The sequence below is a fragment of the Diabrotica virgifera genome, chromosome 8 (assembly GCF_917563875.1).
Source record: "Diabrotica virgifera virgifera chromosome 8, PGI_DIABVI_V3a".
Lineage (NCBI taxonomy): Eukaryota > Metazoa > Arthropoda > Insecta > Coleoptera > Chrysomelidae > Diabrotica > Diabrotica virgifera.
This window is the reverse complement of record NC_065450.1, coordinates 97,003,671-97,031,614: the sequence shown is the minus strand read 5'-3', so window position 1 is coordinate 97,031,614 and position 27,944 is coordinate 97,003,671. Positions and strand designations below refer to the sequence as shown.

The window sequence follows — 27,944 nt, the reverse complement described above, 5'->3', positions numbered from 1 at the left end:
TCGTGTTTGGTGTCATTTGATAGATTTTTCAAAAATATTGAATACGTTCATTTTGCAGTTTTTTGATCTGATCATTTCGCGAAATATCGCGGGGTTCCTATTTAGAATTGTAAATTTACCACCAGCCTTTTCCGTAGGGGCTCGTGTTTGGTATCTTTCGATAGATTTTTGAAAAATATTAAACACGTATATTTTAGTTTTTCGATCTGACGTTTATTTCTCGAAATATTCGTTTTTTTCTGGTGAAACTTTGTGACATTGCCTTACGTCCTGCTCAAACCGTCAGATGTTTTAAATATACACTGTTCTGCATGTACTTAACCTGCCTTATCTTAATCTGACGATTTCGTGTTTTTCTAAGGGTAGATTTTTTTTCGGGCCCCCCTTAACGAACTCCCCTGTATTAAATTCCAATATATGGTAGGGGTACATTTACGGGTTACAAGGTTTCTCCCCATGTGATTTTCTGACGCGCTCGAGTAACTGCAAAAATCCCCGCTTGCTACCATAACAGGTCTACCTTCTACTCCAAACCATTTTTCAGTGATTTGACGCGTAGTAGCAAAATGGTTTCTCACCTATCACTAAATCTATCTCTTAAACCGTTGATTGCTTAAACATAGTGATGGTTGAAAAAGAATTAAGTTCAAGACATGATTCCTTAAGCGCTGGTTTCCTCGAAAGCGGTGCCGACAACCTGCGATCGTAACACTGCGATGAATTATATCATAAAAAAACTGTACCACGCAAAATAATAGCGTTGGTTTCCAAGGATGCGTTGGAAGCCACCGCTTGCTGAGCTTGCATATTCCATTGCCGCAGTGAAGAACCTTGAATTTTTCAGCGTAATCTGACGTAATTCATCGCAGTGCTACGGTCGCTGTTTGTCGGTGCCGCTTTCGAGGAAACCAGCGCTTTAACACTTCTAATGCCATGAAAACTATATCGGATTACCGACGTGAACAGAACAAGGTACTAAAAGTATAATCTTAAAGTAATACGTTAATAAATAAGAAATCAGATATACAGAAAATAAGTATGTACCGGGTGTCCCAATAAGAATGGCCCTCGGCCATATCTCAGGAACCGTTTATAGTACAACTTTAAGAAAAAAATATTTATAACACAAGTTGCCTCGGGAAAAGCCTGGAAATTATTTTCATAATTGTAGGTTCACCATTAGAGGGCGTAATTGAATAACAAAAATTAAAAAATCAAAATTTTACAAAATTTGCCTAATGAAAGGGCACTGGAAATCCGATCATCGCATTCTTCATAAAATTCTGCGCATATTTGATTTTACAAATTTAAGTCTTCCTTTTGCAAATAAGAGGTGGGGGTGAGTGGGAACCTTGTTATGAAAAAATGGCTGTAAGTCCGGCTCTGCTAAATCGAATTTTGCAAACTTGGTCTTGTTGAAAACAGCTCTTTTTCGTCAACGTAAGAGTTATAATTTCGAAAGAGCCTATTAAGTAATATGCCAGCTAGGAGGCGTTATTTAATTATTTTCAGAAATCTAGTTTTCTTTGGAAAATATTAAATACAAGTATGCGTGTTTCATCTCGAGATATCTTAACAAACGTGTAAATTTTAAACATAACTGTTACTGTCACTGGTAAATGAAGTTAAGGAAAGGTAGTGTGCTGTGGAAAAAACAAAGAAACATTTTTTAGATGTCAACGTGTATTAATTAAAACAACAATAGGACAAGGAACACTATAAAATATAACAAAGAAATAAAAACAACTACTTATAACGACTTAAATGTTCAAATTATGGCCCATAATTTTCGAAGCAAGTATTTACTCTTTAAGAGTATATTGAACAGCAGTCTCAATTTCTGCTCTCGCAATGCTTTGCATGGCGTTTCCTACTCTCTGGATCATGTTTTCTCGAGTAGTGGGCCTAGCGGCAAAAACAAGGTCTTTAATCCGCCCCCATAAATAAAAGTCTGAAACAGTTAAATCTGGTAATCTGGCTAGCCAAAAAATAGGCTTCCACGTCCTATCCAGCTATCAGCGAATGACTCATCTAAAAAATCTCTCACTACTCTGGAAAAATGCGCGGGACAACCATCGTGCTGAAACAACATGGACCTACGAACTGCTAGCGGTACACCTTCCAGAAGAAGAGGCAATTCATTCCTTAAAATAATTAGATACCGTTCACCAATAATAGCATTATCGAAAATAAACAAAGGGTCCAATTATCTGACTATCACCAGATTTAACTGTTTGGTGTGGGGACGGTTTGGTATTTAACTTTTATTTAGGTATGGGGACGGATTAAAAACCTTGTTTTTGCAACTAGGCCTACTCGAAAAAAAAAATGATCCAGAGAATACGAAACTCCATTCAAAGCATTTCGAGAGCAGAAATTAAGACTGCTGTTCAATCTACTCTTGAAAGAGTAAATGCGTGAATCAAAAATGATGGGAAATAATTTGAACATTTAAGTCGTCACTAAGTAGTTGTTTTTATTTCTTTGTTATATTTTAGTGTTGTTTGTCTTATTGTTGTTTTAATTAATTATATACGTTGAGATCTGGAAAATGTTTCTTTGTTTTTTCCACAGCACACTACCTTTACTTAACTTCGTTTACCGGTGACAGTAACGGTTAGGTTTAAAATTTACACGTTTTTTAAGATATCTCGAGATAGAAAAAAAAATCGACAGGCGATTTTCGCTATTCTGTTGCTAATTTGATCTAATTTTGTAATGCAGGATTAAAAATGCATACTTGTATTTAATACTTTCCAAAGAAAACTAGATTTCTGAAAATAATTAAATAACGCCTCCTAGCTGGCATATTACTTAATAGGCTCTTTCGAAATTATAACTCTTACGTTGACGAAAAAGAGCTGTTTTTAACAAGACCAAGTTTGCAAAATATGATTTAGCAGAACCGGACTTACAGCCATTTTTTCATATCAAGGTTCTCAATCACCTCCCACCTCTTATTTGCAAAGATAGACTTAAACTTGTAAAATCAAATATGCGCAGAATTTTATGAAGAATACGATGATCGGATTTCCAGTGCCCTTTCATTAGGCAAATTTTGTAAAATTTTGATTTTTTAATTTTTGATATTCAATTACGCCCTCTAGCGGTGAACCTACAATTATGAAAATAATTTCCAGGCTTTTCCCGAGGCAACTTTTGTTATAAATATTTTTTTCTCAAATCTGTACTACAAACAGTTCCTGAGATATGGCCGAGAGCCATTCTTATTGGGACACCCGGTACATCATTTATAATTTAAAATATGACGTATTCATATATCTAAACAGTATAAAAGGAGAATACGAATAACTAAAGTAAATGTTAGGCCGAATATGATAATACTATGTCGAGATGGATGAGTTTTTTGTTCTCATGATTTACAATAAAATTAACAAAATTCTATGAAGTATTGATAGTGACAGACAAGATAAGAGATTGAATTTCAAATTAAATATCAGACAATTTCAGAAGCATAAATTTTGATAAAGATCGAAACTATTAAGGAAGGTTTAAGTGTAATTCTAATATACCTAATAATAAATAATCATTTTTAGTCCATTGAAATGTTACATTTCTTAGAGGAGTCAATTTTATTTTTTTAATGTGTAGGGGGTTCAGTAGAAGCTTAAGTTCAAGTTCTTGGGGTCGCCACCCTTGTCCCCCGGTCGCCATATTAGAAAAAGTGGTGCAAAGGTCTTTCGCGCTGTATCTCCTAAACTAGCAATCCTACAGAAAATTTAATTACATATAAAATGTAGCAAATTAAATTTTCTACAATTTTATATCTATTACTTTTTATCGTCAAGTGACCAACAAAAAACTTATAAACAAAAATAAGAGAAAATGTTGTAAGAAGTTTCCTTTTGGAGGTTATTACTTTTTTTTCGTTCATTTCAAAATAAAATAACATCATAGCGATTTTGTAAAGGATTTTTCAATGAACAATAATTTTTACTATAAAGTTGTTTAATTTTATTTATTATCTAGGTTTTACAGCGCTCCAAACTTGACCAAATTCTCGAATTCTCATAGGAATACAATACAAATTAATATTTTTCTATCCATAATATTAGGCGAGCGGCATCAACCGTTATGCCGACCACGAAAATCAAATTTAAGGTGAATGACCAATTTTGGTCTATTTTTATGTTTTCGAGGTCGCTGAATCCGAATATGAAGTTTATTTTTATCTAGAGGTGGTGGAACATGTTCAAAAGTCAAATTTTATACAAAAAGCCCAAAAATCAATTTTTATGATTTTTCAAATTTACCTCATTGTATCTTTGGTCGCTATAAATATTTCCTTTTAAAAATTTTACTGTGTCATATCTGAAGTATGTAGATAACAATGAAATATGTCCAAAATGTTTAAACACATTAAAAAAGGAGTTGTTAATTTTTAAACATTTTGTCATCATATTTCGTTAGTTTCATGTTTACTACTTAAAAAAGTTGAGTGACAAACTTTTTATATTATAATTTTAACCAACAGAACAATAAAATATAATTCATGAAAAAATTTTTTAAAAAATTTTAAGACAAAATATATAATAGGAAAAAAGTTATGTTACTTCATAGACAAGCGGCACAACCCAAAAAACGCTTAAATCTAGAGATCTTGACCACGGTGTGGTGAATGGCTAATTTTGATCATACTTTATGATTTTGATATCAAAAACCGTTTTTTTGCTCTTCTTACGAATTTTGCATTTTGCGGTTGCGTCATTCTTCTTCTGAACCGGCGAATTTGTCCTCAAACAACTTCTTGGGCCTTTTCTATATATGCTTAGGGTTATAAGTTTTATAGTGGGGAGAAAGGTCAAAAACAGATTAATAATAGCATAGGAATGTTAAAATCATAATAAATTGTATGAATAAAAAATATATTATATAGATAGAAAAGTAAGCCGAACTTTTGTTTTTATTGTATCCCTATGAGCATTCGAGAATCTGGTCAAGTTTGGAGCGCTGTAAAACCTATATACATAAATAGAATTAAACAACTTTATAGTGGAAATTGTTCGCTGAAAAATTCTCTACAAAATTGCTACAGTATTATTTTATTTTAAAATGAACTGAAAACAAGTTATAACCTCCAAAAGGAAACTTGTTAAAAAATTTTTACATATTTTAATTTATTTTTTTTGTTGGTCACTTGACGATAAAAAGTAATAGAAACAAAATTGTAGAAAATTTAATTTTCTACATTTTATGTTTAATTAGATTTTCCGTAGGGTTGGTAGTTTACGAGATATAGCGCGAAACCCCTTTGCACCCCATTTCCAAGATGGCGGCCGGGAGACAAAAGTGGCGACCCCAAAAACTTGAACTTAAACTTCTACTGATCCCCCCTACATATTAAAGAAATAAAATTGACTCCCCTAACAAATGCAAGGTATGGCTTAAAAAATGTAACATTTTAATGGAGTATTTATGAAAACGAAAAAGTCTTAGGGGATTTCTCTGTAATTTCTAGTTGCTACTTATTTTATTTGAAATATTGACAGAAAAATACTATCCTTTGTAAACTGACAGAAAGGTAATAGTCTGTTGGTTTGTTTAAGACTGTCCGCCCTATGAAATCTGGAACGACTGTGATTCATGTGAACCTGAGCCAACTTGTCAAAATCCCTATCCAAACTGTACCGGAATCTCATGTCCATTAATGTGTTTTCCTCGATGTGTATGTGACATTGGATATATAAGAGAAGAAATTTCAGGAGATTGCGTACCTCTAGAAAGCTGTCCATGTAAGTAGGAGATTGCGTATTTCTAGAAAGCTGGTCATGTAAGTAAGTAAATTCATTTATTTGTTGATAGGCTTGTAACACTGTCACTAAATATTTCATTTGGTTCTCAAAAAAATATATCATGGGACGTTGAGAAACCAATTTAGATCTGTTTTATAAATATTTTAATGGGGTTTGAAGTTTTTAACGGAGTTTTAAGGAGTCCATTAAGATAGGCTTTTTGAATATCTAGGAATAATTTAAATATATGATAGAGATTTGTACAAGATTTATATTGGGAACAAAGAGCCTCTATTCTGGTAGACGAAAACGAGACGACCAAAATTTCATTAATCGAGCAGGCAGACAAGGTTGAGTGTTGTTCCCAACTTGTTTACCGTATCGACCATAATCACTAAATAATGATGAAATACATCAAAGACAAAGCTACTTGTCGTTAGTAAACAAGACGTTGCCTCTATGCAACTAATTGTCAACAACGAACCAATTACAAAAGTTAATTACTGAAAATGCTGGATAAATGACACAATAAATCTCGATGAAGAAATTAAAACTCCTAAAAGTGCGCTGGAATAAGTGTTACCCCCCCCCCCCCTTACTAACTTATTTATTTTTAGCACATAAGCAAAACGCTCGGGCAGGTCGATTTTTAAAATAATCATAGTATATTATAGCATCAATGTTTCGAACTTTACGCGGTCCCTCTTCAGGTGACACTGATAACTTTGATTTTGATACTCACTCAACTTTGACACCTCATTTAAAAGGTTCTGAAAGACTGCTTACAAAAATGTATAATAAATACTTTAATCCTTTTTGAGACCGTAGGCGCAAAATTTCGGTCGAATTATTTGGAAATGTAATAATTTTTTTCGAATCCTGAGAAAACGTAAACAAAAGTATTTTTGAAAAATTTAAACGCAGAATGAAACATTACAGTATTATCGAGGGTCAAAAGTCCCTGAGAACTTCTATAATGATTATTTTAATAAGTCACAGGGGTGAAAAAAAAAAAGAAAATTTAGTCGGATTTTTAATTTCAAATATATCATTCAAAAGAAATTTTTGTTTATTCTAAGGGACTTTCAGCCCTCGGTAATAATGTAATATTTTATTCTGCGTTTAAATTTTTAAAAAATACTTATGAGTTTTCTCAGGATTAGAAAAAAATGAATGCGTTTGAAAACAATTCGATCGAAATTTTGCGCCTACGCTTTTAAAAAGGATTATACATTTTTGTAATCTGTATTTCAAACGCTTTTAAATGAGCTATCACATGATGTACTTTCCCATTTAAAAAAATCAAAGTTTTGCCTGTCACCTGAAGAGGGATCGCGTAAAGTTCGAAACATTGATGTTATAATATACTTTGATTATTTTAAAAATCGACCTGTCGGAGCGTTTTGCTTATGTGCTAGAATTTATGTGCTAAATAAGTTATTAGGGGGGTAACACTTATTCCAGCGCACTGTATAATATACCGGGTGTCCACTTATATTTTCCCCCATTTTAACTGCCTATATAAACGGCTTAAGATAGGAAAATGCGGTTTTCGCTGAAATGTTTTATTTTAGTAAAAGTTTTGTCTGAATGTATTGACTTTTTTTTATATCACTTTCAAATACGAAAAAAAATTGGCAGCTTTCTGGAAGAAAACGTTGTTGACTTTTTTTTAATGGAACACCCAGTATATTTTTCTGTAAATTGAAAGAAAAGTCATTCACCTATCCAGCGATATAAAGTTTTTCAAAATCGGTTGTCAACTCACTGAGTAATTAATTTTTTAAATGAGCGGTGCAACGTGGATATCACATACCTAAATTTAGGTTATGTGATTTTCACATTGCATCTCTCATTTTAAAAATTATTTGCTCAGTCATTTGACAACCGATTTTAAAAATTTTTACATCCCTGGATAGGTAAATGACCGTTTTTCAAGCTACAAAAAATATACTGGGTGTTTCAATAACAAAAGTCAACAACGTTTTTTTTTTCAAAAATCCGTCATTTTTTATTTAAAAGCGATATAAAAAAAAAGTCATTTACCCAAAAACTTGAAAAAGCGGTCATTGACCTATCCAACGATATAAATCTTTTTACAATCGGTTGTCAAATAACTGAGCAATTAATTTTTAAAATGAGAGATGCAATGTGGAAATCACATCAATTCGCTTAGTTATGTTATTTGGGTATGTGATATCCACGTTGCACCTCTCATTTTAAAAATTAATTACTCAGTGATTTGACAACCGATTTTGAAAAACTTTATATCGCTGGATAGGTGAATGACCTTTCTTTCAATTTACAAAAAAATATACTGGGTGTTCCATTAAAAAAAAGTCAACAACGTTTTTTTCAAAAATCCGCCATTTTTCTTTTCGTCTTTGAAAGCGATATAAAAAATTAAATCCATTCAGACAAAACTTTTACTAAAATAAAACATTTTAGCGAAAACCGCATATTTCTATCTTGAGCCGTTTAGAAGTTATAGGCAGTTAAAATGGGGGAAAATATAAGTGGACACCCGGTATTTAGCCATACGGCCCTCCCTCCCTCTAACGGGAAAATACACGGGAAGATACCTACGGTATCAGAAGGATTGAGCTCTGGTGGGACTCTTTCCGTGATATCGAGCCCTAGAAGCCTTGGTATGCAGGAATATCTCCCAAAAATTTTCGTACACATCTAGCCGTCGCGCGTCGAGAATAATACAGCTTACTGCATGGTCTTATAGAGATGTTCATTCAGACTCAGCTTTTTTATGTTTTCTAGGTTCTTCAGAATGACTTCAGTAGTAGAGGCATTAAGGTATTGTCTGGATGATTTGCATTCTCCACTGTCTTCGTATTTGAATTTCAAGATCTCTATAATTAACGATATTTTCAGAGTATGTAGAACGCAGGTTATTGTTGTAGGTATCGCCACATCAACGAGTGTTGTTTGTCTCTTTAATTTATTAACTAATACGAGATCTGGTCTATTATGTGCCACTGTTTGGTCTGTGAGCACAATGCAGTCCCAGTATAGCTTGTAGTTGTCATTCTCAAGCATACTCTCCGGAAAGTATTGATAGTATGGGAGATGGTTTATTTGGAGAAGTCCTAGTTTGATGGCTATCTCTGGATGAATGATATTTCCTACTAAGTCATACCGTTCCTTATAATCAGTAGCAACAAATGCCTGGCAGCCTCCGGTAAGATGTTGAATGGTTTCTTGGGCTTGAATCCATATCGGAATCTGTCGTTTTGAACCTGAGGGTCTGTGATGATATATTTCAGGCAATTTTTGGTTGGTATAACGTGATCCTCAATAGTTAGACGCTGTATTGTCAACATAGTCTCGGCTGATCTCATTGGGATGTCGCCCGTGCAGAGGTTTACCCATCCAGGTGCGCATTTTTTCATCTTTTGTAAGGTGGTTTATCCTACAATGGTTCGTATCATTTCTGGTTCCCTCAGTTTGATCGGTGTTGTGTCACCTACTGCGCAAATAGCTCGATGTAGAGTACACGTCTCAGCCTGTATCTCAAAATAAGTTCTTAAATTAGCAATCTGTTTATCAATATCTATATCGATAAGTCCTCTTCCTCCTAAATTCCGTAGTAATGGCGTTTTTTCTACTTCACTTCGAGGATGGTGTTTTCGTGCCTTTGTGAGGTGCGTTCTTACTTTTCGTTGAATATTTTATTATCCGTTTTTGTCCACTTAACAATGCCAAATGAATAGCTAAGCCCGGAATACGCGTAGATAATGTTTAGTGCCTAAACCAAATTTCTACTGTTAATGTGTGAACGAAGCAGCGTTTGACCCTTCATATAAACTCCGTAGTTATCTCAGTTTCCTTTGGCTTATGATCAATTTTCGGCGCTTGCTTTACTTTGAGATATTTATACATATCATTTTCATCCATGGCCTCGATGTTCTGGCCATTTTGCATATCGAATCCTCCGGGCTGTACCTTTCCTCTGAGACTATATTTAAAACACGGCACTTGTCTAGTCTGAAGCGCATACTAATATCATTAGAAAATGATTCTACAGTTTTTAGCATCTAATCTATAGACCAGGGCATTTAGCACTAAAAACACCCGAATAAATAATTTTTAAATACAGCACCTAGAGACCTGCAGTTTTTTGCATTACGTTGAGGATGAGGCCAGGAAAAAAGTCTACTATTCAAAAATGGGTGGAAATGCATAATTGCACTGTAAAGTGCATAAAATGCATTAAAAATTGCATAAATATAAAAATAAAGTCAAAATCAGTATACTAAGGAACAAAATTTATTATTTGGGGGGTTTTTGGGGTCACTGAATACGATTACGGCATCAGAACTGACCTCCGGATCACCTTGTGCCCAAGGTCACTGCAAGATATGTCATCTTCTGGAGTTTCGATGGTTTTTGGCATTAAATCGATGCAAACGCGTTACTCGCCGGTTTTAGGGGTCGCTAAGTACGAATATGCCATCAGAATTGACCTCCGGAGTACCTGCTGCCCAGGGTCGCTATCAAGGCACGTCATCTTCTGAAGTTTCAAGGGATTTCGGCACTAAATTGATGCAACTGGACTATTCAGGGGTTTTTGAGGTGGTTAAACACGAATCTGCCATCAGAACAGACCACTGGATCACCTGGTGCCCAAGGTCACGGCAAGGGACGTCATCTTCTGGGGTTTCGAGGGTTTTCGGTGTAAAATTGGTGCAAACGGATTACTCGGGGGTTTTTGAGGTCGCTAAATACGAATGTACCATCAGAATAGACCACCGGATTACCTGGTGGGCAATGTCACTGCAAGGGACGTCACCTTCTGGAGTTTCGAGGGCTTTCGGTATTATTAATGCAAATGGATTAGTTACGGGTTTTTGGGGTCGCTAAACACGAACATGCTATCAGAATTGAACTCCGGAGAACCTGGTGCCCAAGATAGCTACTAAGGCATGTAATCTTCTGGACACTCAAAAAAATTTAGTTCGTAATATTGATTAACAGTGATTACTGAATAGTATTTCGTTGTCACAACCATTTAATTTGTTGTTTCAACGAACTTTTAGACATTAACGAATGTATTTGGTTATTGTCACAATGATTGAATAATAATTGTGAGAATAACTAGAGTACATTAATCAATAACACTTAATTTATTCAGCCAATAACTTAGTTTCGTATATTTAAAAATACTGTTAATTCTGGCAGCAACTCACGTTCTTGATTTCGTAGATGACAAGCAATTACCTTGGTTTATCGTGACAACGTACAGATTTCATTAAAACAATGTAAAAATGTTGTTAATATAGAGTAATATATGATTATTGAATAGATGTAAATTGATTGTTGTGACAACGAATGCATTAATCAATCTACTACTGCATTTAATACCCACAATCAATGCGTTCATTGTGACAATAATCGTAGTTGTTGAGACAATAAATGTTTTGCTTGACCATTTGAAAGTTAACAGCTTTTCCTTATCATGATACCCCTAGCTTCTCCGTGTTACCGAAGGGCCGAGTAAAAATTGCATTTCGTTTTCAAGTGTAGTCCGTAGTAGAAGGAAGTTTTTGTGTGTCTATTATCGTGAAATTTCGGTTGAATTCTTTTTAAATGTATTCATTTTTTTCTCATCCTGAGAAAACTAATTATTATTTTTGAAAATTTAAATGCAAAATAAAATATTACAGTATTATCCAGGGTCTGAAGTCCCTGAGAACCTCTATAATGATTATTTTAATAAATCATAGGGGTGAAAAAGAGAAAATTTAGTATGATTTTTAATTTCAAATAGGCATACTCATTCAACAGAAACTTTTTGTTTATTCTAAGGGATTTTCTGCCCTCGGTAATAATGTAATATTTTATTCTGCGTTTAAATTTTTCAAAAATAATTATTAGTTTTCGCAGAATTACAAAAAAAATGAATGCGTTTAAAAAGAATTCGATCGAAATTTTGCACCTGCGCTCTCAAAAAGGATTAAAGTGTTATACATTTTTGGAATCACTATTTCAAACTCTTCTAAATAAGCTGTCACATGACGTACTTTCCCATATAAAAAAATCAAAGTTACGCCGCGCCTGTCACCTGAAGAGGGATCGTGTAAAGTTCGAAACATTGATGTTATATTATACTTTGATTATTTTAAAAATCGACCTGTCCGAGCGTTTTGCTTATGTGCTAAAAATAAATAAGTTAATAAGGGGGTGGGGGGAGTGTAACACTTATTCCAGTACACTGTATAAGTGAAATCATATGAAAAATCACAAAGTGTAAAGTCCTTTAGGTTAAGGACAAAAAAGGGGGATTTAAAAAATTATTATTAATCAATTAATATCATTTGGGCTATTGCATTCAGTAATTATTAATATAAAATACGTTCATAGTAGGAATGAACGAAACTGATTGTAATAATGAATAGAATTGCTTGTAAGAAAAACCGTATTTATTGTGGGAATGAACGGAATTAATTGTAACAATAAACGGAATTAATTGTAACAATAAACGAAAATAATTGTAGAAATAAACGAAATACGTTAGGAGAAATAACACTGTTATTGACACAACGAATAGTCTTCGTCGGTCAATTAACGACGATGTTGTTTCAATAAATAGTGTTCGTTGACTCAGTGAACAGAGTTCGTAATATCAATAAATAGTGTTCGTTGACTCAGTGAACAGAGTTCGCAATACCAATAAAGTGATATTATGGTATACATAATGAATGTTCATCCATTCAATAAACGTAATACATTAGCTCAACGAACGAAAATAATGAATGGATGAACATCGTTTTGTTGTCCCAATAAAACCAAGAATTGGAAAAATTTTAAGTATTGCGTTTGTTGTCTGAATTAACATTTTTATTGATATTACGTACCTTTTTCGTTGAGTGGAGTTTCGAGTGTTTGCGGCATTAAATTGATGTAAACGGATTACTCACTGGTTTTTGTGGGATCGGTAAACACGAATATGTCATCAAAACTGAGCTCCGAAGTACCTAGTGCCGAGGGTCGCTACTAGGATACGTCATCTTCTGGGGTTTCGAAGATTTTCGGCATTTAATTGATGCAAATGGATTACTGGAGGGTTTTTGAGGTTGCTAAACACGAATATCCCTTCAGAATCGACACCTTGTGCACCTGGTGCTCAAGGTCACTGCAAGAGACGTCATCTTCTGAAGTCTTGAGGGATTTCGGCATTAAATTTATGAAAATGGATTACTCGGGGTTTTTTAAAGTCGTTAAACATGAACATGCGATCAAAACAGACCATCGTAGCACCTGGTGCCCGCGGTCACTCCAAGGGGCGTCATCCTCTGGGCGAGGTTTTTCGGTACTATATTGACGTAAGCCGATTACTTATAGGTTTTTGGGGTTTCTGAACACGAATATGCGATCAGAACAGACACCGGACCAGCTGGAACCTAGGGCACGCCATCTTCTTGAGTTTGGAAAGTTTTCGGTACTAAATGAATTCAAACGGATTTCTAATGGCTTTTTGGGGTTGCTGAATACGAATACGCCGTTAGAACACACACTGGAGCACCTGGAGGCACGTTATCTTCTGAAGTTGCGTGAGTTTTCGGTACCAAATTCATACAAACGAATTACTTTTGGGTTTTTGGGGTTGGTGAATACGAGTATGACTTAGATGAAGGATTCTGGAATATCTAGTGATTATGATGATCAATAATAACGCCAACGCATAATAACATTGTAATAATAGAATATAGGAAATCGATCTGGAAATAAATAAAAAAAATATTAAGTTTATATAAATTTTATATAAACATAAGTAAGAACATTGAATAGCACAGTCAGTCCCTTGCAGTGACCATGGTCACCAGGTGCCCCATGGGTCTGTTCTAATGGCATATTCGTGTTTGGCGACCTCAAAAACCCCCCGAGTAAATCACTTGCATCCATTTTATGCCGAAAACCCTCGAAAATCCAGAAGATGACGTCCATTGCAGTCACCTTGAGCACCAGGTGATTCGGTGGTCTGTTATGATGGCATATTCGTGTTTAACGACTCAAAAACTCCCCGAGTAATCCATTTTTATCAATTTAATGCCAAAATCTCTCAAACTCTAGAAGAGGACGCCCCTTGCAGTGAACTTGGGCTCCAGGTGCACTGGGAGTCGGTTTTGATGACATATTCGTGTTTAACTACCTCAAAAACCCGTAAGTAATCCGTTTGCATCAATTTGATACCGCAAACCCTCGAAACTCCAGAAGATGACGTCCCTTGCAGTGACCTTGGGCACCAGGTGATCAAGAGGTCTGTTCTGATGGCATATTCGTGTTTAACCACCTCAAAAACCCCCTGAATAGTCCAGTTGCATCAATTTAGTGCTGAAATCCCTCAAAACTCCAGAAGATGACGTGCCTTAGTAGTGACCCTGGGCACTATGTACTCCGGAGGTCAATTCTGATGACATATTCGTATTTAGCGACCCCTAAAACCCGTGAGTAATCCGTTTGCATCGATTTAATGCCGAAAACCATCGAAACTCCAGAGGATGACGTCTCTTGCCATGACCTTGGGCACCAGGTGATCCAGAGGTCAGTTCTGATGGCGTAATCGTATTCAGTGACCCCAAAAACCCCCCAAATAATAAATTTTGTTCCTTAGTATACTGATTTTGACTTTATTTTTTATATTTATGCAATTTTGGATGCATTTTATGCACTTTACAGTGCAGTTATGCATTTCCACCCATTTTTGAATAGTAAACTTTTTTCCTGACGTCATCCTGAAGATAATGCAAAAAACTGCAAGTCTGTAGGTGCTGTATTTAAAAAATTATTTATTTTGTGCTAAATGCCCTGGTCTACTAGTTGATTTCGAGTGGAAGCCATTAATTTCATATCATCCATATACAACAAATGATTAAGCTTCGCCATCACATTGTTGTTATTTTTGATACTAAAACCAGAGTCAGTGCAATTCATTAGCTCAGATAGTGGGTTCATAGCTAGACAGAACCACAGTGGACTTAACCAATCTCCTTGGAACAAGCCCCGGCTGATTGCGATATTTTCAGTTTCAATGTTATTTTCAGCAGGTATTTGAAGGTGAATTTTATTCTTTCACTCTGTCGCTTAAATGCTTTAAAAAGACCACTATATTATCAACAACTTTATACATTCCCAATATATCCTTTCATGCGGCACTGAATCAAAGGCCTTCTTGTAATCGATGAAGACAGTAAAATAAACGTGAACAATGTGAGCGAAATAAATAATGATAAATAATTTTAATTTAATAGGTTGTTTGGATGGTGAAATTTGGAATGAATGTGCATCATGTCATCCAGAACTCACATGTCAAAACCCGGAACCGGATTTTACACACATATGTGATAAACGGTGTTATGAACGATGTGAATGCGACGCTTACAGGGGTTTTATTAGAGACGAAGCTTCAGGAAAATGTGTGCCTTTTAACGACTGTCCATGTAAGTTCATTTAGGTATTATAATGGTACGTTCAGACGACCTAAGCGGCTGGACAGCTGAGTAAGCGGTAGCGTTGAAACGACACCGCTGGGAGTCAGCCGCTGAGAGATTTACTAAGCGTTCCCTATTACCGCGGGATACCATCACAAAGCGCTTGTCCATATGAGGACGGTTTGCCAGCGGTTGACGAAGCGGTTAGTCGAAGTTTGTACCGTACACATGAGAGCGGTTGACTGGTGGTCCCAGTCAACCGCTTACCTAGTAACTTACAACCGCCGCGGTTTGACGACGGAGCGGTTGCAGGAGTTAGATTCCATTTTTCTTCTTGGCAACTTGAAGCGCGGCGGTTGGGTTTTTTAGGTAAACCGCGACGTCGACGTTGGCAAACCGCCCTCATGTGGACAAGCTGTAAGCCGCTTTGTGTTTCCAGTGAGCCGCTGAGGTCGCCCGAACGCACCCAATGTTTCTCTTTATCCAATGACACGTTATCATGTACAGTAAAACCCATTTATCTGCAAATGCGAGGAAAAGACAAGACAGACGTTCGTTGGTGCGGTGCAAGTGACCTTGAGGGTTTCAGTAAATGTGTTCAATTATAACCTCCGAATTGCTCATTAATTTTTATTCGATATTTTACACAGCTGATGTTTTATGCAGTTTATAAATAAGAAAATGAAAATCTGTCGTCTTACTGGCGGAAGTATTAGCTAACAAGTTATGAGTATGTGAAGTTTTTGTCAAATATAGTAAATAGGAAAATGTGTGTGTACTATGTGGACTGAAGCAATATGCCTAGGAATGTGTCTCGGCCGCCAATATTCCAAGAACGTTACTTCCTGAACGTCCAGTACCAGCACTCACTGGCCTAGTAAAGTCTTTAATTGCCAGTGAAGCTGCTAGTTCGTAGAAGTTTTTCCTCTTCCTTTCGTTTATTTTCAATAATAAAAAAACTAACTCTTGACAACAAGTTCCTATACAAATATGTGGTCATCATCATCATCATCCAGTTTCTTCTCTTGTCCACTGCAGGACATAAGCCTCCTCAGCACGTCTACAGGAAGTTCGATCCTGTGCTAATTGCATCCATCTACCATCTATTCTTTTATGTCGTCTGTCCAGCGTGTTGGTGGTCTGCCTCTGCTTCTCTTGTTTATGCGAGGTCTCCATTCTAACAGTATTTTTGTCCACCTGTCATCCTGCAGCCTTGCTATATGTTCGGCTGAACTCCATTTTAATTTGGTAATTCTTTCTATGATAAATTGCACACCCGTTCTTTGCCTTATTTCTAAATTTCTCACTCGATCCGCAAGTCTTATTCCTAGAATGGATCTTTTCATTTTCCACTGTGCTATTCTAAGCTTTGACACCCTTGCTTTGGTTAATGTTAGTGTTTCAGCTCCGTACGTAATGACTGGAAGAACACATTGATTGTATACTTACCTTTTAAGGCTTAAAGGAATTTCACTGTTGAATATGTCTTTCAATCTGCCTTATGCTGCCCAGCCTAGACCAATCCTTCTATGTATCTCTTGGGTCTGATTGTCTCTAGCAATTTTGATGTCGTGTCCGAGATATCGATATTGACTTATTTCTTCTATGATATTGTCGATATTGTCTTCCGTGTGTTATTGATCCTCCTAACACCAAGGTATAGTCATCATTTTGGTTTGAGCTTTATTTATTTGCAAACCAACCACTTCAGCTGCTTTCGCAAGCTCTGTGAGCATTTCGTTTCCTTCGTTGACGTCGCCAGCAATTATGACAATATCATCAGCGAACCGGAGATTGTTGAGTTGCTTTCCGTCTATGCGTATTCCCTTGTTGGCCCGGTCCAATTTTTTTAAAGATCCATGCCATCAACCCCCGTTTTTCGATTTGAGGGTCGAGAAAAAGCTCACTCGTTTGTATTGCGTTAGTACTGGATCGTATCACCCTTTTGGTGATGCCTTACTGGATTGCCAACAAGCATTCACGGTATATCTGTGGAGATCGTCCCTTTCCACACCATACATTCTTAAATCTTAAGAAGGTATTTGACAGGGCAAAATTAAAGGACGTTATCCATTTATTATACGCAAGAGAGGTACCTCTAGGAATAATTAAAACGATCGAAAATATCTACCAGAACAACACAATAAAAGTAAAAGTAGATGAAGAACTAACTGACCCAATTGAAGCTGGCAATGGGATAAGACAGGGAGATTCCCTGAGGCCTCTGTTGTTCAACCTGATCATGGACGAAATAATAAAAAAAGTAATAACAAAAAAAGGATACCAAATGGGAGAAAAACAACTTAAAATAATCTGCTACGCAGACGACGCAATACTAATCTCTCAAAGTGAAGATGATTTACAACGTATGCTGCACGAATTTAATATAACCGTTAGAAAATTTAACATGTTAATTTCCCCAAAAAAGACTAAATGCATGGTTATAACAGCAGATCTAATAAGGTGTAAATTAGAGCTGGAGGGTCAAATAATAGAACAAGTCATGGAGTTTAAATATCTAGGCATCACACTATGCAGCTACGGAAAGCTCGAAACAGAAGTGGAAGATCAGGTGAATAAAGCAAACAGAGCCGCAGGTTGCCTAAATGAAACAATATGGAGAAATAAAAACACCGGAAAAGAAGTGAAAGGCAGAATTTACAAAACAGTCATCAGACCAATAATGACATACGCGGCAGAAACACGACCTGATACAGAAAGGACAAAAAGAATGCAAGAAACAGCAGAGATGAAAACATTGCGAAAAATCGATGGTAAGACGATGTGGGATAGAGCTAGAAGTGCAGATATACGAAGGAGATGCAAGGTGGACAACATTAATAACTGGGTGAAAAACAGAAGAGTAGAATGGAACGACCACATAAGCCGAATGACAACAAATAGAGTAGTAAGGACGGCGAGAGACGGTTCCCCAATAGGAAGACGATCAGTGGGAAGACCACGAAAAAGATGGAATGACAACTTACTGGAGGCACATTGAAAAACAGACAGAGTAATGTCTATATAAAAAGAAGAAGAAGAGAAGACATTCTTAAATCCATTCTCTCCGCTTCGTCTTTTCCATTTGCATATACCGTAGTATTATATAACTATTTGATGCATCATTGCATGCTTCGAGCGGCGGTAACGCCCTGGCAGGAATTAATAGATATTTGTAAAGAACAAATTAACAATGCAATTAACAAGTTTGTATTTTAATTAATCAATAAAATAATTTAAAAGTATGAATTATTAACGTTATATGTTGGTCTACTAGCATAAGGAACTTCTTGTAAAACAATATTTGAGGCCTATAGAATCAAAACCTGCTAGATCCATTATATGAAATTTTTCAGGAGACTAAAAAACTATTAAAAATGCAAATTTCCCAAAAAGTATCCGGAATTTCTTAATCAAAGTGACATCAGTAAATGTCATAAAATGGCACACTAATTTTTTATACAGTCATTTTTTGGCATGTACCTTACATCTTCAAAAATTTGTACTTTTAGTTTGGATTTAGCAGATTTTGATTCTAAACCCACATAATATTGCTAATTTTCAACTGCTTTTAGGGGCAATTAATGCACTAAAAGTAGGTATTAAACCATTTTGATAGGAAAACATACAAAATATACAAGAAAAAGAAGTATTTTATTGTTCATAAAACTATGGACATAGCAGAGTTTGATTCCCTGTTAACATTTCAGTGGTATTTTGAAGAGGATTTAAAAGGTTTTTAGCCGAAACCTTATGCCTATAGATTAATAGATACTTGTACTTCGAAACAATGTAAAAAAAGTGAAAACGAAAAATGTAGGATTTTGCAGGTTTTGATTCCTGCTGGGCTCATTTCGAAAGCTAAAGAATCAATGAAAAAGGATACTAATCAATTAGATGATTTGTCCATATTCAAAGATAAACATAGATGAAATTGTAATTCTTTAAATGCTCAATAAAATCTACAACAAAATAAAAAAATATGAAAAAAATATTTTTAAGAAACGCTTTTCTTTAGTTACGAGTGACTAAAATTAAACATAATATTATAAAAAAAATCAACTAAACAACAAAAAATAAAAAAAATTGAAAAAATCTAACACATTCGTCAAAGAAAAGCGTGGAGCGTCTTCATCGAATAAACGGTTTTCGCACCACGCGTTTCTTTAACGAATGTGTTAGATTTTTTCATTTCGTTTTATTTTTTGTTGTTTAGTTGATTTTTTTTATAATATTATGTTTAATTTTAGTCACTCGTAACTAAAGAAAAGCGTTTCTTAAAAATATTTTTTTCATATTTTTTTATTTTTTACTTTTTAGTCTTACACTTTTCAAACATTAAAATATAATATTGTCATGTTTATTAAAATATGTATGTATAAAACATATGATGTACAAACATGAAAAGTAGTCGGAATCGGCAAAAAATTTGAAACTTTATTGTTTATTTAAGAAGCATAACGTAAACAATTAACGTAAAAAGTGAAATTATGTATAGTTCATATAATTGGCTACTGTAAAAGTTTCAAGTTTCTTCATTGTAAAAAACAAGAGAATTTAAGCATTTTAAAGGTCCGTTAAAATCGTTTTTTTATTTAAACAATTAATAAACAAAAAAAAATTTATTGACTATTCGTGTATTGTTCCCGCGAATGCATATGTCTGCAAATTTTTAGTCATTTGCATTGAAGAAAAGGCAGTCAAATTAACGTCCAAAGATTTGACCCAAACGATTGAACTAAAGAAAATCGTTTAATTAATTAATACGACAAAACGAATTCTAATGTTAATTGTAGTACAAAACCCCTCTACCGGTGGTTTTTCTAAGACTACGATAAAAACACGAATTTTTTAAATTCGAGTTTTGATTGAATTTTGTTTCGTATCGTATTGAAATTTGACACGAATAAACTCCGATTTATATATAAACAAATATATGAGCGTTCAAAATTTGAAACTGTAATGTTTATTTATGAAGCATAACGTAAACAATTAACGTAAAAAGTGAAATTATGTATAGTTCATATCATTAGCTACAATCCGTAAAAGTTTCAAGTTTCTATATTGTAAAAAACAAGAGAATTTAAGCATTTTCCATTAAAATCGTTTTTTTTTATTTAAACAATTAATAAACATAAATTTTTTTTATTGACTATTCGTGTATTGTTCCCGCGAATGCATATGTCTGCAAATTTTCATTCATTTGCATTGAAGAAAAGTCAGTCAAATTAACGTCTAAAGATTTAATGCAAACTATTGAAGTAAAGAAAAGCGTTTAATAAAAAAGAAAACAATTTTAAAATGCTAATTGTATTCGTGCCCCCGTTAATATCACTGACATGAATAGATATAATTATTTTTTTCTGTTGTCACTAGCCATAATGTCCTTATTGGATTTTTATTCACATAAAAAATGTATACATTTTAATAAATATAAAAAATAATTGGAGATAACAACCATAATTTAAATAAACAACGAAAGTATTTTGGGTAAATATATACAATTAGTTCTCCTGTAAATAATTATTACAATATTAATGCTGAATGCATTGCTGGATAAAAAATACTAGATTACTTGCACTTGATAAGGATACTATTAGGCCTGGATCCCGCGTACCAAAAAAAGTTTATTAATAGCAAGCTGAAAATTTGTTAATAGCTTAACGGTGTCTAGTTGGACAAACTTTGATGTACTTATGGGAACACTGGAACAGGGGAAGTTTTAATTGTGGAACGTGATTTTAATTGTGGAATTTGTCATCCTGACAAGTTTATGATTGTGAAAACTATCACTTTAAATATTATACTAAACTATATATATTATATATTATGAAAAAAAATTTGTCCGACAAATATGTTAGGCATTTTAATCAGTCCGACACGTAGAACATGTCAAATGACAGGAATTATGTTGGTGATAAATAGCAGTCTGATTTTTGCATGAGAGTTTAATGAAAGGGTAAAAAATCAATTGGAAGTTCTGTCAGACAAAATACATGGGACGTTTTCGTAGTCTGACATTCGAAACCTGTAACCTGTTCCACAATTAAAACTTTCCCTGTTCTAGTGTTCCCGTTCATCAAAGTTTGTCCGACTAGATACCTTTAAGCTATTAACAAATTTTCAGCTTGTTATTAATAAACTTTTTGTTGAAACGCGGGATCCAGGCCTATATGGTGTACAAACATAATATGACAACTTATGTGTGGTATGATGTATCCCCTAGATTATTCTTCAATATGAAAAGTGGTTCTTTCGTAGTCTACTGTGCCTACAATTTTTTGCAGAAAAATTAGTAGTATGCGTATGTCTCAATCATGTCTCTCATCTCTCAAAACAAAAGTATAAATCTCTCTAGTATAAATCGATAATCGATACAGATTCGGGTACTTGCCCGAAATCGAGTTTCATGTACAGTGTTTTTAATAAATTTGAGACCTTAATATTGACCTATTGAGTTTTGAAGAGTAGGTCCTAAAACAAAAAAAAAGTTAAGTAAAGTTTTCCATTTAAGTGGGGACTTTCCATTTTTTAATTTAACTTTCCATTTCCAACAATCGTTTTTTCCTATTATAGCGCCATTTATCCATAATTCGACAAAACGTCTCGAATAAAAGTTGCTTATTTTTACGTAAAGAATCCAAGTCTGCAATAAAAATTGGGGGCTCCTATATAAGTTATTTTAAAGTAACCCCCACCCCACTTGCGTGGTCGTAGTCGTGTTTGGTGCCATTCGATAGATTTTTCAAAAATATTGAATATGTGTATTTTGCAATTTTTCGATCTGATGTTCATTTCGCGAAATATCGCAGGGTTTGTATTTAAAATGTACCCCCCACCCTCAACGTGAGGGGTCGTCTTTGGTATCATTCGATAGAGTTTTGAAAAATATTGAAAACGTATTTTTTACTTTTTTGATCTGACATTCATTTCGAAATATTCGCTTTTCTTGTGAAACTTTGTGACTCATCCATTTACTTACGCCCCGCTCAAATCGTCAGATTTTTGAAATATACTCTCTTTACATCTCAGCTTAATCTGACGATTTTGAGTTTTTCTAAGGATAGATTTTTTTTCGGACCTCAACGAACTCCTCTGTGTTAAGAGCCAATATAATATAGTAGAGGTACATTTACAGGGTACAAGGTTTCTCCCCATGTGATAATCTGACGCGTTCGAGTAACTGCAAAAATCTTCGCTTGGGCTCCCCTACCAATAGGATCAACGTCATCAATTATTAGTCTATCAAACAAAATTCTCACTATTTATCAAAATGTAACTAGAGAAAGATACTAAACTGAAAGGCTTAAACTGAAGTACGAGTCGTAGTCTTTCAATTAGTATGGACGTCTAGTAATTAAAAAGGCGACGAAGATATTATGATCTTAAAGATCCAGCAACTCTTAAAGTCTGTCTGCTCTTTGAAAACTCACTAATTCTAACTGATTAAAAATTCAACTATATTCAAGTAGGTATATCTAACTAAGTAAATAGGTATTTATCTTAGCGATTGATTGAAATCATAATATATAGTATGGTATTCTTATCACTATTTATCTCTACGTAAAAAAACTATACCTATGTGTTATATAATACGGACATTACTGCACCTAACAAAATCGAATAAAATCGCGAGAGCAAAATAGGTGAGGGCCCAGAGCACGCCAAATAGAATTCTATTTTGCTGACGTCACAAAATAGAATTTCATAATGGGAGAACCGACGGTTGCTGGGCAACGTGACGTCACTAAAATAGAATTCTATTTGGCGTGCTCCCGCAGCTGAGTCTGACTCCCAAGATAACCACGCCAAAAGTGTGTGTCCTTCCTTCAGGAAATTATTAGTTTTCGTAAGAAAGTACCAGTGACAGTGACACATGGTCTCTTTCTGTGATCGTTGATATTCAGAAAATTATCAACCACGGCAAAACTTCTAACTAATCTAACTTTCTAAAATTTATGAGAGAAAGTAGGTACGGTGTGTCTAGTCGGAAAGGCTTTCAATATACCCCCGTGCTGAAAATGGTTTAAATCTTCTGAAAAGCGTTCAAAAGGGTACAATTTCGATTTCGTAAGCTACGACAGGAATCGTGTTTACGCTTTCACGAATTGGCAAAAAAGCATAAAAAAAAGGATTTCAAAGCGGATGGATAGTAGCATGTTGAAGTTGAATCACCAACAATTTATCATCAATTTATGTTATAAATAGTTACAAATATTAGTAATATAGGCACTATAATAGAGGTAGCAGGGTTGGCAAAAACCTAGGTTTTTTCCAAAAAACAAAAAGAAACAGGTTTTTGATTAAAACCAGGTTTATTTGATACAAAGTATAATAAGTCTAAATACTTTAAAAGTGAATAAACTATTTTATAAAATAATAGTAATAAACAATGATAAAAATGATTAAGACAACTGTTATTTTTATTTACACACAGAAAAAATAAATATAATAAAAAAACATCTTCAAACGTAATAATATTTAAAATAACTAAGTTCGAAAGTAAAAAAATAGAATCTATTTATCTTAATATTCTTCATTTGCGGCAGCTGTATTAAAGATAAAAAAACACGTTTGGAGGCTCAATAAAAAAACCAGGTGGTTTAAACCAAGGTTTTAAGCATGTTGGTTTAAACCTACCAACCCTGATAGGTAGGTACCAGATAGAACTCTATTAATTACAATTTGTAATATTTACCATTTTAAGTTAACCTTTCCGAATACCTGAAAATGAACAGCAAATTTATTGTTCGGAGCGGGTCGTCCAAGGTTCAATCAAATAGATTGTGAATACTTAAGTCTTAGATTTATTTCTACAACCCCGTTAAATCTAATTAGTTGAAATACATTTAGAAGTCATAATATAAGAACTAGCATGACGATATGAGTTCTAAGCTTTCATATGAAAATATAGAATTGCGTATAACTCAAATTAAATAAATTCATCATCAGATATGCCGATGATACGGTGTTGATTGCGGATTCCGACTTGGGTCTACAACGACTAATCGACAAGACCAACTCGACCTGTGAGCAATTTGGTATGAAAATAAACATTAAAAAACCCAAAGTGATGTCAATCCGAAAAAACCAAAACGTACCTCAACCTTTCACAATAAACGGGCACATTTTAGAACAGGTCAATAGATTTAAGTACTTGGGATGTTGGATCGATAGCAGCCTAAATCCTGATCTAGAAATAAGATCGAGAATAGAAGAGGCCAGAAAATCTTTCGAAAAAATAAAAAAAACTGCTTTGTGATTCTCGTTTATCCAAATGCTACGTCTGGTCGACTCTTCTCTATGCAGTTGAAACATGGACCCTTAAAACATCAACCGTAAATAAATTGGGCGGAGAATCCTAAAAATTTCATGGGCATCGTATATCTCAAACGAAGAATTGCTGCATAGAATAAGCAAGGAAAGAGAGCTTTTCAAAACAGTGAAAGTTAGAAAAATATCATACCTGGGCCACATACTGAGAAATAATAAGTACCAATATGCTCAACTTATAGTGAAAAGAAAGATTGAGGGAAAGAGAGGACTAGGAAGGAAAAGATCATGATGGCTCCAAAACATCCGACAGTGGACAGGGCTAAATTTTAAACAGCTAATAAGAACAGCTGAAGACAGAGAAGAGTTTGCAATTGTAGTAGCCACCCTCCATTGAGGAGACGGCACTTTAAGAAGAAGAAGAATAAATAAATTCATCGGGGTTAAATACTCAACTCGAGTTATTATTAGGTACTAATGGTACTAAAAGTACTAAAAGTACTAAAAGCGGATAGAAATAATGAACTAATTGAAAAAGCAAGTAAGTTAATTGATTTATTGGAATCATCAAATTCATCTTCACTCTCAAAAGCTGATGGAAAATCTTGGGCTGATATTGTGAAAATTAAGAAAACGGAACCCTTAATTATAAAACCAAAAAACCAGAACCAAAATAGTTCGGTTACAAAAAGTGTACTTACACAAAAACTTTGTCCAGCTGATATGGCTGTTTCTTTAGCTGAGGTAAAGGAAGGAGCAAATGGTCGTGTTATGATTCACTGTCAAGATAAGAAATCGTTGGAAAATTTAAAAAGTAATGTAGAACGGCATTTGGGTGCAGAGTATGAAATAAAAGTTGGCAAATTGAATAATCCTAAAATTAAAATCATTGATGTTAACCCTGATGACTTGAATGATAATGGTGAATTTATTAATAAATTTCTAAATCAAAATTTACCGGATGATTCGATTCAAACTGATATTAAAATTATTCACAAATTTAAATCTAACAGAAGTAGGGGAAATAATGTAAATGTAATAATTGAACTTTCTCCTAAACAATTTAATTATTTAATTTCTAACAAACATAAAGTTCATATGGGATGGAACAGTTATCAGTTTTTCGAATTTCTAAGTATAATTCGTTGTTTCCGATGCTGGAAATTTGGCCACTTTTCCGACAAATGTGAATCAAAAAATTACGTTTGTCCTCTCTGTGGGGGTAAACATAAAAAGGATCAATGTAATAATACAACTAATTTTAAATGTTCTAACTGTACGTACGCTAAGGATATTATGAAACTAAACGATATTGATGTTAATCATCACGTTTTTGATATAAACTGTTCTTGCTATTTAAAACAGTTAACTAAAAGTAAAGAAAAAGTTAACTATCAATTCTAGCAATCAAAATCTTTTGAAAAGAATCATGAAAGAACTTTATTGAACGTTTATTTTCAGAATATAGGAGGCTTGCGTACCAAACTTAATGACTTAATGACTTACAACAAGTGGTTGCTTGTTCTGATTATAATATAATTATACTAGTTGAAACCTGGTTTAATTGTGACTTTAGTAATGCTGAGTTGGGACTTTCCAATTACGACATTTTTAGAGTCGATAAAAATCATCTAACAAGTTATAAGCAACGTGGAGGAGGTGTTCTGATAGCTACATCTAAATATTTACAAGTGTGTGAAGTTGTTATACCACAAAGTCATATTGAACAAGTTTTTGTGTCACTTAAGTGTCTCAATCAAACGCTTATTTTGGGTTCTGTGTACATCCCTCCTGCGTCTGAACAGCAGTGTTACATTGATCATTGTAGCAGTGTTGAGTTTATTTTTGAAAACTTTCCAGATAGTGAGATGATTATATGCGGTGATTATAACTTACCCAATGTTAAATGGATAAATGATGAATTTGGAATTAGAGTTCAATGTATTCCCAATTCTCCTGCTAATGATTTGTGTAATACTGCCAGTTATTGTAATTTATCTCAAATTAATGTGATACCTAATAGCAGAAATACTTTTCTTGACTTAGTTTTTTCTAGTTTATCTAATATAATTGTGTCGGAACCATCTGATCCCTTGTTTGACAAAAGTGTCCATCATACTCCAGTTTCTTTGGAATTGTTTGTTAATGTTAACTCATCAACTTTAAATTATGAAGAATACTTTTTAGATTTCAGACATGGTGATTACTTTAGCATAAATTATCTTTTGGCTGAGATTGATTGGAAATTAGTATTCATCAACAAAAATATCAACGAGGCTATTGGAACCTTCTATGAAATTCTATACAATTTAATACATAATTTTGTACCCATTAAAAAATATAAAACATCCACATATCCTAATTGGTATAACTGTGATCTAAAATCGTTAATATTAAAAAAGAAAACTGCTCATAAAACATTCAAACAGACTGGTAGGGAAGATGATTATAATATATTTTCAAGTATTAGAACTCAGTGTAAAGAGCTTACGAATTCACTATATAAACGACATGTTCAGGAAACTGAAAACAATATATCTGAAAACCCTAGATCATTCTGGAAATTTATAAATAGTAAAAGAAACTCACATATGTTACCATCAGTTATTAAGTATGATGATTATACTGGGGAAAATAGTCAAAAAATCGTTGATATTTTTGCGAACTTTTTTTCAACTGTCTACAATGATGCTGTAGTTAATCAAATTCCTATTTTTAAATTTGAGAAATCTGCGAATGTAAGCAATTATGTTGTTGACATTAAGGAAATAGTTGATAAGATTCTGAGTAGCCCATGGAAGCTTACCAGGGGACCTGACGAAGTTCCATTGTATTTTTTAAAAAAATGTGTATACACTTTGGCAGAACCAATACACCATTTATTTAACCTATCACTAACATCAGAGATATTTCCCGATTTTTGGAAATCTAGTTTTTTAAAACCAATCTTCAAGTCTGGTCAGAAAGATAAAGCTGAAAATTACCGTGCAGTTTGTATACAGTCAGAGTTACCAAAACTATTAGATTTTTTTGTAAATAGAATGTTAAGTTTTGATTGTAAAAACATAATAATTGGTGAACAACATGGTTTTAGCCAAGGTAAATCCACAGTTACAAATCTCGTGTATTACACAAATTTTATCATTAACTCGTTGGAGTCTGGTTCTCAGGTCGATTCAATCTATGCTGATTTTTCAAAAGCTTTCGATAGAGTCAATCATGATATCTTGATTGCCAAACTTTGTGGCTATGGCATTAGCGATAACATCTCAAATTGGATTAAACATTATTTGGCTAATCGTTCTCAAATGGTTAAATACGGTAGTTTTTTGTCAAAACCAATTCATATAACATCAGGTGTTCCACAAGGTTCTCATTTGGGTCCACTGCTGTTTAATATATTTGTTAACGATTTACAAACAGTAATTAACTCCGACCAATTTCTCTTATTCGCTGATGACATAAAAATCTTTAG

The 27,944-nt window shown here is 34.1% G+C and overlaps 2 protein-coding genes across 2 annotated transcripts in view; both read left to right on the top strand.

Moving 5' to 3' along the window:
- LOC126890216 (mucin-6-like) overlaps positions 1 to 15,219 on the top strand; it is a 52,817-nt gene extending 37,598 nt beyond the window's left edge. The window contains exons 3-4 of the mRNA XM_050659070.1: positions 5,568 to 5,753; positions 15,017 to 15,219. Coding sequence (XP_050515027.1) covers positions 5,568 to 5,753; positions 15,017 to 15,219 — 389 coding nt within the window. The remainder of the gene's footprint in view (positions 1 to 5,567; positions 5,754 to 15,016) is intronic.
- Positions 15,220 to 24,946: 9,727 nt separating this feature from the next.
- Positions 24,947 to 25,939, top strand: LOC126890215 (uncharacterized). The gene has a single exon (XM_050659069.1). It carries the CDS (start codon positions 24,947 to 24,949, stop codon positions 25,871 to 25,873), a length of 927 nt encoding a protein of 308 aa, XP_050515026.1. The 3' UTR covers positions 25,874 to 25,939.
- The last annotated feature ends 2,005 nt before the right edge of the window (positions 25,940 to 27,944 follow it).